We start from the raw sequence: 12,197 nt of genomic DNA, 5'->3' as shown, positions 1-12,197 counted from the left end.
AAGATTGTATTATACATTTTAATGTATATTTGTATGATTTAAAGTATATATTTTAAATTTTATATATAAAGATTTTCATCCGTTACAAAAATAGTGTAGTACATTTTTTTGCATTACAGTAATGAAATTGGGTGTTGTACATATTTGACATCAAAATAAGGTCACAATGCATTTTCTTTGTAGAAAATATACTTTAGTTTTGCATTTTCAAATTTGACCTGTACATTTCACCTAAATTCTGTGTCAGAACAAAACATTGTCTAGAGACGCCAGCAGCAGGATTTTCATATAGACCTCTTACATTAAATACTCGCTATGGGTTTAAGTGCTCTATTCTATTTATTGCTGTCAAGGCAAACACCAATCATTTTAAGTCTGCTTATTAGGCAATTATGATAATACAGATTTATACATCCATAGTTAAAGAGTGAAAGTCAACAAAAGCACTAAGCACTCTTTCTCTCTCTCTTCAAACCACATAAATTCGCAGCTGTTATGTTTCTTAAGCGTTCCATCAGTGCGTAATGTTCTCTTGGAGAAAACGTGACTACTAAATTGCTTTTACATTAGCATTATCGTCAAAACTCCAACTCACTCCCTTTTCACGGCTTCAAATTTATTTGCCATTGCAGCGAACGTCATCATTTCTGAAGAACAAATGTGAAATATTTTAAAAGCCTTTCTTCACTGGCTCTTTTAGGTTTAATGGTAGTGAATGGGAAGCCTGCTGTTGACTTTACAGTGACACGTGCAGAGAATAGTGGAGAGATGGGAACACAAAGGCCATCCCACATCTGAAGGTGTCAGTGGGATAGCTGGTGTCCAAATGTCAACTACGTGAGGGACATCAGAAGAGGACGCAGCTCAGGTACTACAGTGCTCAGCGTTGGGACTCATATCATGTGTTCACATCAACGCACAACATCTAAAACAAAATATCCTTTTCCATCCTACTATACAACTTACAACAGTAAATTAACAGTATGTCTAAATCCACATCATGAGAAATACTCAGATGCCCTACTGCTTTCACCAAGACTTTAAAGTGACCATTTTTAAACATACATGCTATAAACGAACAATTATGTATGAGAAAATTATGCAAGAAACGTTTTCATTTGTTCACAGACTTATCATATCTGTATGTGGTAAGAATGTGAGCATAAAATACTAGCAGTCTCGTTATGTCCAGAAAGACCTTTAGATTCATGAAGGACACAATGGATGCAGTCCAGCTGATCTACAGTTAGCCAGCAGATCCATAAGTGGGTTACATTCACAGCGGGCTGCACTCTGGGGTCGCAAAAGATCAGTTATGCATGATATAAACTAATAAACCTGTAGGAACGCTTGCAAATGTGAACTTTAATGCTGAGGCGTAAGGTTACAAAATCCACCTTCCTTTGTGAATAGTTTTAGTTATCTGTTCTTTGCTCTTTGACCATTACATAAGTGTGCAGTCGGTGTGCTAGAGCTGGATGAAATAAAGATGAAGAGTAAAGACTCACAGTTAACATAGTGTTAGCTGTGGATTAGTCCTAATAACATTTGACAATCAGCAGGTGTCTAATGGGGTGTACAGACCAAATGCAAATTCAGTGATTTGCGCAAATAGATTACATACAGAGATGCAAATAGATGTAAACTCTTGCGGAATGATGCAAGTGATGCAAATTGGGTGGCGCCAAAAAAAGATGCATTATTCGCCTCAAACGCATCTTTTGCGCAAATTAAAAATATTTAAGTTGAGCAAAAAATGCACATAACACAAAGGAACAGGGTTTACAGCAGAAAATTTGTTGGTTAAGGTGGTAGGGTTGGACGGGTGGGCGGAGCCGGGGCGTGGTAATCAAAGGGGGGGGGGGGCGTACGCATCATGATGAAAATGAAAATATTTTTATTAAAAACACTCAAAACTTATTTTTGAAGAAACTATGACAGAAAATGAACACATACTACATTATTTATGAATTAAATGTTTTGAACAGATACTTCTAATGGGAATAGCTGCGTGACAAAGTGAAACTAAAGGGTTTATAAATACAAACTGAAGCAGATGTTGTAGAATGTCTGGCGAACGATGATAGATAGCGTGAAGATTGTAAAAACTGATTATTTCCCACTATTAATTACATTATCTTAAAGAAGTTTAACTACTGTAGCATGTAAATAACACATAAATAACGTGAGCAAGAGCGCTCAACAATTATATCTAATCAACAGGCATGTGCAACCTAGCTAGCAGGTTGCTCAAACAACAAAATCACCAGCTAACTTCCTTTAAATTTGCAAGAACTATAGACTAACACAATAACAGGCTTAAAAAAAAAAACATAAGTCAACTTACAGTTATCAAGGACACTTGGGCGTTTTATCAACAGGCTATATTCCAGACAGTTAAGGACCAAGTGTGGCGCGCGTGAACGTTTACCGTGTGAAGCACGTCCGTGCTATTCTCCGAGATGTTTTATTAACTGGCTAGTTATCCTTCAGACAGTGACGGGCCACGGCTTTCTCTCATTTCGACCATGTGGCGCGCGTGCACTCTCGCGGTGTGAAACACATCCGTACTATTCTCCGAGATACACTTGACGGCTTTCTGTGCAGCAAAAATTAGTATTTTTTTGGACGACCTAGTTAAGGCGGAAGGGTTTCCCAGCTTAGGCGGGCCACCCGAACTGAAAAGTGCTGAGGGACCCGAGTTAGATCCTGCAAGTAATATAGAGTGAGGAACGTGATGATTGGCGCTTGGTGTGTATGCAGCATTAATACATTTCTGTCTTTTCATTTTTGTATCATTATATCACTTTTTGTAACATTGTGTTGCTTGAAAAGAATGCTTGTCATATCACATTTGTTTTTAAATATTGCTACTCGGTTTGATATTTTTGACATTCATATATTTGTGTGTGGCTTATATTTTTGGAGGCCACTGTATATTTATGTGGGCGAGCAAGCTAATGGAAACTCAACATGAAAAGAAATTCAACTTTGATGTACAAAATTGTAGTTGCAGAAGTAAGTTAAACAAGGCTGAATGCCATTAAGCACAACGTCTAAGCTGTAATAAAGGTCTTGCATTCAGTTCCTTGATGTAAGCTTTCAAAGAGATGTGAGGCTGTGCAGAGCTCACAAAGCTGAAGTTAAAAGCAGTGTTGAAGTTCAGATAAATTCAAGGCCAAGTCACCTGACAGAGCTACTGTATGCTGTAAATAAAGAGCTTAAACCCACTAAAACACCAATTACCCTCTTTTCAAGAGGTCATTATCATTGACATGTACAAAAAATGATTTCACCTTGACTGTTAAAGTCAACATGAAGTCATGGCTGATTTATTTATTTAAATACATATTAATGGTCTTATTGTGAGAAGTTTATCATAACATGAAAATCTCAAGAAAGCGTTTGGCTTCCATCAGAATGTAATGCCTTACTGTAACGAATTGCATCTATTTTCATCCAAGTCCAGTTCACGTTCAACCCTAGAGAACCCTAAAGAAACTGCTTTGCCTAAAAAAACTGTCAACAAACCTGTTGTTATCGACATCTGATTTGAGCCTGTTTATACATCACTTGGTCCTATTCGCTTGTATGTCATTGTACATACCCAAAGAAACTAAGAAAAAAATCTTTGTTGGTTTTCAGCAGCAGAAGAAGAAGAGTCATATACAAATTAAATTACATGAGGGTGAGTAAATGATAAGAAAATGTCATGCAAAAGCCACTAAACGCCACCTACGCCAAAAATGAGATAATGATATTAACTGAAAGCTTTTGGCACATTATTCATCCATTAAATACTTTAGCTTCAAATCATCTTAATCCTGGCCCCAGGCCATTCAGAAATAACAATTTGTTGGCAGAATCCATAAGGGGTCTGATATTAAAGGAATATTCCACTTTCATAAAAATAACGATAATCATGATGATTTACTTACTAAAATTTAGAAAAATCCTGGAATGTTTTCCTCAAAAAAAATTATTTCTTCTCAACTAAACAAAGAAAGACATCAAGATTTTGGATGACATGGGGGTGAGTAAATTATCAGATTTTTTTATGAAAGTTAAGTATTCCTTTATGTGTGGCATTTTGCAACCATATTTTCTGTGGATGCAACTAATTATTTACATCCAGTGACTCTGCCCTGATGCCTTCCCTTCCCTGTGCCATTCCCTCATTTTATCTGAACAGTTACCTGTAGGTATACCCAGCAGCGGTAAAGCAAGGGCACGGCTCTGTAAGCGAGCACCGTACAGAATGGTCAAACTTTAAATGAAACTATAAAGCATATGGAAAGGCACAACATACACCTGCAAGAATGCACACACTTTTTTAATCAACTTTATATCTTTTATGATTGATGGAGATTCAGATGCATCTATGATGGAGTGTTCTCAAAAACCATAATGTTATCTGAACTGTGAGTTTTGTGATCCGTTACACTCCCGCCATACGCGCTGTGCGTGCCGCGCCATTTGCGCCATGCCTACCGCGCCGCAGGATGCCTAATCGCGTCTTTGCATTGACTTAACATGTAAATCACCCGCACTTGCCGCCTCTACCGCGTCTGGTGTGAACTCTGCATAACAGCTCTACATATTTGATGTTTTTTTAAAGAGTTTCAAAAAATATTTTTTTCGGTATTTGGTGTAATGCGATGTGTTTACATGGTTTCTTTTTGTAAAATAAAACACTTTATTGTCCACATATCGTGCTTTTTGTTGTTCCTCTATGCCCCGCCTTTTTGAAATGCGTTTTGTACAAAGTTCATATTTTTGAAAAGAGCTGTGTGCTGTGATTGGCCAGCTAGCGTAATTATGATAATGTACAGAGTCCACATAAATAGAGACTCTTTTTATGTTTGTGTGTGTGCGTGCGTGATTTTAAATTGTTCTAAAAAAATACAGTAGTATCGGTTCGGTATCGGCCAATACTCAGAATCCTGCTATCAGAATTGGATTGTAATGGAAAAAGTGGTACCGGTGCATCCCTAGTTGTTATAGTTGACATAATGAGAATAAAAATGTTCACTTAATTTATGTTTATATCAGTGAAGTAGAAATTTAGGAATAAAGTAGCTAGGGGTGTGCCGGTTTCAGAGTTGGTGATGACGGTTATGACGTGAGTCAAATGTGACTGCTCATAACATAACCGTCGGTGGGGGGCGTTTTGCTCGTTTAAATGCTCGTGGATTGACGGAAAAGTGTAATTTTACCATAAAATCATGAATGTGATGCCAAGTGTGTTTTAAACAGTAATAACTTTGAGCAATTTAACTCTTTCACCGCCATTGACGAGATATCTCGTCAATTAAGAGAAAACGCTTCCCCGCCAATGACGAGATTTTCTGTCTTTCCGCAATACCGCTATTATCCACCAACTTTATAAACCCGGAAGTATTGCCCTATGGCAAGCGGCTGCATGTCCGTGTCGGTTTTAAAGATCGCTCTGAATGGGATCTCTATGAAAAGTCCGTCACAAAAATGGAATTATCTCTGCTTTTTGCTCAAAATGTGGTGTTTTTGCAGAAACCTACCCATATTCAAAAGCTGATTACAAAAGAACCACTGAAGGTAGGATGAAACTTTTTTTTGTTGTTGTTGGAAAGCAGAGGGTCTGTTCTTTCATTTGGTATATTGTATGTTTATATATTTAAAGAAGAACATTTTCTGGAAGGCATTAAACTTTGGTGAAAATCACGAAAAACGCTGGCGCTGGCTGGCAACTTTTTTTAAAAACGCTGGCGGTGAAAGAGTTAACAGAAAGCAATGAAATATTTAAAAAAACACACTGTTGCCAGAAGACTGCGCTGTCCCTCTCTGCCCAGCATAAATTAATCCTCTATCTATCATCTATCTTAATAATCTTCAGAGAAACAGATTTGTGCCATGGGCTTTTTATGTCTGTAAGTGTGTCTATATCTGTCATTACACGGACCAAAACAATGTGGATTAAAAAGCGTCTTGAAGAGGTTTTGCTCATAAATGCAGGTAAAAGAAAGTAATGTGAACTTGAGATTTTTATACTGCTATTAAACTGCACAGTATGCGCTGCAAACGCAGCCGGTGTAAAAGCATGATGGCCACGTGCGGTAAGCGCTCTTTGCATATGCGCTGCTCAGTGCTCACGTTTGCGATGTGAAATGGGCGTTTGAATAAACTAGACACTGATTAGCTACTTGCTCTACGTTTATTTAAAATTAACAGCAAGACAACTAGCAGCGAATGTGCATTCAGTAGAGTTAGTAGATTAGCATGGGAGGATTTGAACTTGAAAAGCAGAGTGTACTGACGCCTTTCCGCGGTTAAAACAACATTCCATCTTATGGTCATTCACGTTTATTTGATGCTATAAATTTACTAGAAGGAAGAGATGATTTGAAATGTGAGACTTTGTTTAATATGTTCAATCTCAAAAGTAACCAAAAGTAAACCTGGTCTGTCCTGTATGTCAGTGTGTCTGCTCCGCTCTGTATTTTTCACTGCGTGAGAACATGGTGGGGCGTGTAATACAGACTCTTAACAAATGTTTTTAATTAGAATTTAAAAATTCTTTATGATAAAAAATGTTTTTAAAAATATTTTAATAACACGGTTTTGGCAGTTATAGAGTTCTAATGACGGTGTTTAACAATAACCGGCGGTCTCACGGTTATATAATGACCGTGACACCCCTAAAAGTAGCATACAGTAGGTTTTAACAATCATAACGTTAAAATCGGATACATTTTTAAAACCCATTCACACAGCAATTACTCAAAAAACATTTTACCTCATTTTGTAGCTCGTCATCACTCTTGGTGGAGGCCAGCATCTCGAAAAGAGACGTGGAAAGCTCTTCTGCATTGGATGACACCATGTTTCCTTCATTGAGGTATTTTTCTACCTCCTGTCGTAGAATAGAACTGTCTGTGTTTCCCAGCTCCTCAGCTGAGTATGCATTGTCTTGTTCAACCCCAGCCCTTCGCTCACCGACATGGTTATGTAGGAAGTTGTGGAAGTCCATGTCCAGATCTACATCCGATCCCTCTGTCCAGGGCACAGTATCCAGAGCATCAAGCATGTATGTGTCAAATGAGAAGACTATATTTCTGCCAAAGACTGCACCTCGGTCCACAGTCTTAAGGGAACTCTGCGTTTGGATGAAAGCCTCCACCTGACTTTCTCCAATTTGTGCCACTAAACGACCGACAGCAGCACATGACATCTCAGCAGCAGAGGCTGGAAAAGGTCCAAACATCTGTTTTATGGCCCTGGTCTCCTCATAGCCGACTTGGTCCTTGTTGTGGAATGTTTTAAACAAGAAGACTCCGGCACTTTCAATAGTGTCCTGCCCAAAATCCATACCAACTGCAAAAATGTAAAGAGATACATTTGAGGTTACGCATAAAAACACACAACATTAAAACAGTGGCTTATCTGTAGGGCTTATTCGCAAACACCGGAAGTCGCTAGCCGCGGCCATCTTGTTGACATGACATCTGTCCTGCCCCTAGCCGCACGTAGATTTGAGTCGAGGGGAGCAGTAGCCTAATGGCTTAATCTCGTCTGTATTAAGAGAAGATGAGCTTGATTATTGTGGAACAATAGAGACAGAGCGCAGCGCGTCACAACCTCAAAACCACGCCCACCGGGGGGGAAAGCGATCCAACAGTCTCCATTGACTTTGTATTGCAAAAGGCCGCCTCCTTGTCATTTCTGGCTTATAACAAAAAACTGAATAATGCCTAAAAGCTGCTGTGTGACAATATGTACAGCTAACAAGCCAAAGAACACAGAAATAAGTTTTTATAAGCTGTCGAGCCGTAAAACCCAGTCTTTAAGGAGAATAAAGTGGATCGCCGACTACGTTTCCCCCTATTGGACGCAGTTTTAGTAATAGGAGTACTATGAAAAGTTGCCTGTTTCAATTTCTGTGTCTAAACGCTCGTTTTTTGAAGTCGACAGCTTATAAAAACGTATTTATTTATTTTTTTGGCGTGTTAGATGCAGTGTTGGGTAAGTTACTCAAAAAAAAGTAATTAATTACTAGTTACTAATTACATCTTCAATCATGTAATTAGATTACTTTACAAATTACTCTCTCCAAAAAGTATTTAATTACTTATTACTAATTACTTTCTAAATCCTATTTTGAAATGGCTCGAATAAATAATTTATAAAAGTACATCAATTATTCTGGTCCCACTTTAGGGTCCTATTCTCTCTTTTAACTAACTATTAACTACTTTTGCCTCAATATACTCCAACAACTAATACTAAAGAAGTTATACATTTTAAGAATTGGTATAAATGGGTAGGGTTAAGGATGTAGAATAAGGTTTTGCAGAATCAGGCATTAATATGTGTTATTAAGTATAAATAAACAGCCAGCATCTCATTAATATTAATGCTAATAATCAACCAGTTAATAGTGAGAATTGTAAACTTAAACCATGTTAAATCCACTATTGTATTATAGTATATATAATAGTTTAGAGTCCATACACAGTATTTAGTTACATCAGAAGTAACTGTAATTAGATTACAAGAAAAATAAGAGTAATCCCTTACTTTACTTTTTCAAAGGAAAAGTAATTTAATTACAGTAACTAATTACTTAGTAACTAGTTACACCCAACACTGGTTAGATGTACACCTTGTCACACAGCAGCTTTTAGGTATTATTCTGTTTTTAAGTTTAATCTGTAAATAAGTTTTTATAAGCTGTCGACCCCAGGGGGCGAGCGTTTAAAGACCCAGGGGTGGATGCAGGCAACTTTTCATGGTGCTTCTATTGGTGGAGCTGCGTCCACTGGGGGGAGGCGTAGTCGGCGATCCGCTTTGTTCTCCTTAAAGACTGGGTTTTACGGCTCGACAGCTTATAAAAACTTATTTCTAGGTTCTTTGGCTTGTTAGCTGTACATATTGTCACACAGCAGCTTTTAGGCGTTATTCAGTTTTTTGTTATAAGCCAGAAATGACAAGGAGGCGGCTTCTCGCAATACAAAGTCAATGGAGACGGTTGGATTGAATTCCCCCCCGGTGGGCGTGGTTTTCAAATTTGCATAACTGCGCTCTGTCTCTATATCAAATAGACCCAAAAGTCTTAAGTAAAGATCCGTCCTTATTGCCAGCCGTAACTTATCCGGATATTTATAACTATATCGTTCATACAGTATCTGCATTCATCATACAAGCACTGAAGGGCCGTTCACATTATAACGATAACTATAACGATAACTATATCATCGTCCACATCACCAAACAATACGTTTATGCTAATTCGCTCACGACACTCGCGCAAATCACTTGCCTTTAATATTACTTGTAATAAAAACTTTTGCAGATGTCCTCAACACGCTGCGTTTCGCGTAACTCTAAACAGTGAATCTAATAGTTTGTGTAATCTCTTACCTTTTGGCATAACAGTTAGGTAATGTAATAGATTAAAAAGCATTACGTAGTCAATTTTCACAGCAACTGGAGGTAATCTAATGTTATAGACCTCAGCAATGAGCTCACTGTCATTTTAAGTGGCCGTGCACTTGAAGTTCAAATAGATTTTAATGCTATCAATGGTTTATCCTTCATCAGGTGGGAAAATCGCTCAGAAAGTGATCCCAATGATGTCGTTCATTGTATCTGTATCGTTATAGTTTTGGTGTGAGCTCCGCTATTCTGTTTAATATAAAACGATTTTCAAAACTATGTGAACGGCCAGACCTATTATTATGTTCATATAAGTTATTCATACTAATTTAACTGTCTCAATTTATGGCAGCTTATTTGAAAGAGCAGTTTCAGCCACTGCTTACAGCTAACCATATGTGATCAAATTATGGGGACAGACTTTGCTGTGAGGCATATATCCCTAACGTTACCTGTGGTAAAATGATGGGGACAGACTTTGCTGTTGGGAGTCTCTCCTTCGCTGGTTCAACTCCTCTGTCTCCTTTCATGTTTTCTGACAGTCGGTATCGCATAAAAACTAATTCCGGGGTTCTTTTTGCTGTTGTTAGAACATCTGCGTATTACACCCCACACCATCGCGCGGTTTTAAAAAAATTACACCAATAATACCATGCATAATTCCCACGCTGCCTCGCTTGTCAATTGACAGACTGACAGTTTTATGTCAACAATATGGCCGCCGCGAACATTGATGACGTAGATCGAATAAGCCCTATAGAAATGTACTCTGATGTAGGTATTGGTGATATATTCACTTGGATATGTGCAGCACAAATACATACAGCGCGTGTCACTGCATCCCAAACGACCCCAGATAACACAAGTGTGTTTGATATCATGCACGCTGCATGGACAGATTGGTTTATGACATTAAACAAGCTCGGAGAACAGAATGCTCCTAATATGCTTTTATATCTCTCACGCGGTTATTAATGTCATGTGCCAAACGATTTGTAGCGCACATGATTTTAAACACACCTAATAAGCCATGAGCTCAACCAGATCGAGCATGTTCAGTTGGGTTAAGGATGATTTAAGCGCGCCTTTAAGAGTAAGCGCGCCCTCAAGTGCCTCAGAAGTAAAACTTACCCATCATCAGAAAGACTAAATTATAAAACAGTAAAAATCCAAACAACAGCACTTGTAGAAATGGAAAATTTGCAGAGATATTTCTGTGAAAATGGGAATTATGTTTAAATAGTGAGTCTGTGCTACAAACAATACCTCATAATAACAACATGAAAGGAGTTTGCTTAAAATCTTTGTAAATTTATAAAAAATAAAAAATAAGTTGTGAACCCCTCGACCAGAGTCAACGCGCCTCCTTGACAGATAAAGGACTCAATATGTGAGGAGCCAGTGATTTCACATGTGTGCTTATATTCCATGTGCTCTGTGTGTGAACTGTGAATGGGTTTCTTCATCAGCTAGGCTTTATTGTTACTATCGTGGGAGGCCTCATTCTTATCATGGAAGGAATTTATATCAGTATATCCGAAACTATACGATATTGCCCATCCCTACTTTGATGAAATATCACTAAGAGCCAGATTTACTAACAGCTTGCGGCATCTTAAAAAAATAACTTTATGATTTACTTAAAAACATACAGTGAAAAATTCCCAAAAAAAGTTCTAACCTATCCAAGGTAAGCCTTTTTCAATAAAGTTCCTACACATCACATTTTACCCTACTCTCCCATCTTACCCAGCACTCTTTCAATCAAAGTTCCTACCTATCCCATTTTACCCTACTTTCTACCAAAATTGCCACCTATCCCATCTTACCAATACTCTCTCCCAAATAAAAGTTCCTACTTATCCAATCTTACCTTGTCCTCTCTCAATAGAAGTCTTACCTATACCATCTTATCCCGCTCTTTCTCAATAAATGTTTCTACCTATCCCCAACTTACCACGCTCTCCTCCAATCGAGTTCCCATCTATCCCATTTTACCCTTCTATTCCAATGAAAGTTCCTACCATCCCCAACATACCTTGCTCCCTTCTGAATAGAAGTTTCTACTATCCGCATCTTTACCCTACTCTCTCGCATTTTACCCTGCTTTCACAGAGAAAAGCTCTCTCCTAATAAAAGTTACAACCTATCCCATTTTACCCTGCTCTCTCCCATAAATGTTCCTCCCTATGCCCCATCTACCCTGATCTCTCACATTAAAAGTTCATACATATACTTTAAAATAAAGTAGAAGCAGAGAAAACTATTCATGGCTGTTAACCATTGTACAGCTCTGACTGATTTGCATTAAACTGAAATCTACCCATCACATACCCTGGTCTTTCCCCAAAAAAGTTCCTACCCATCCAATTTTACCTTGCTCTCTCCCAATAAAAGTTCCTACCTATCCCCATCGTACCCTGCTCTCTTCCAACCAAAGTTCCTACATATCCCATTTTACCCTACTCTCTACCAATCAAAGTTGCCATCCATCCCATCTTACCGTGCTTTCTCCCACTAAAAGTTCCTACCTGTACAATTTTACCCTACCATCTATCAATAGAAGTTCTTACCTATCCCCAACTTACCCTGCTGTCTTACAATCAACGTTCCTAACCATCCCATTTTACCATCCTCTCCCAATAAAAGGTCATACCATCCCTAACTTACCCTGCTCTCTTCCGCATAAAAGTTTCTACCATCCGCATCTTTACACTGCTCTCTCCCATTTTACCGTGGTCTCACCTAAAAAAGGTCCCTACCTATGTTATATTACCCTGCCCTCT

At 38.2% G+C, this 12,197-nt stretch overlaps 1 protein-coding gene across 2 annotated transcripts in view; it reads right to left on the bottom strand.

Moving 5' to 3' along the window:
• Positions 1 to 12,197, bottom strand: part of ascc3 (activating signal cointegrator 1 complex subunit 3) — a 266,202-nt gene that overhangs the window by 229,012 nt on the left and 24,993 nt on the right. For both annotated transcript variants that reach the window (XM_055209422.2, XM_055209423.2), the window contains exon 4: positions 6,773 to 7,350. In XM_055209422.2, the coding sequence (XP_055065397.2) occupies positions 6,773 to 7,350 (578 nt within the window). The remainder of the gene's footprint in view (positions 1 to 6,772; positions 7,351 to 12,197) is intronic.

Source organism: Misgurnus anguillicaudatus, chromosome 10, assembly GCF_027580225.2.
Source record: "Misgurnus anguillicaudatus chromosome 10, ASM2758022v2, whole genome shotgun sequence".
Lineage (NCBI taxonomy): Eukaryota > Metazoa > Chordata > Actinopteri > Cypriniformes > Cobitidae > Misgurnus > Misgurnus anguillicaudatus.
This window is presented reverse-complemented; position numbering and strand designations above follow the sequence as displayed.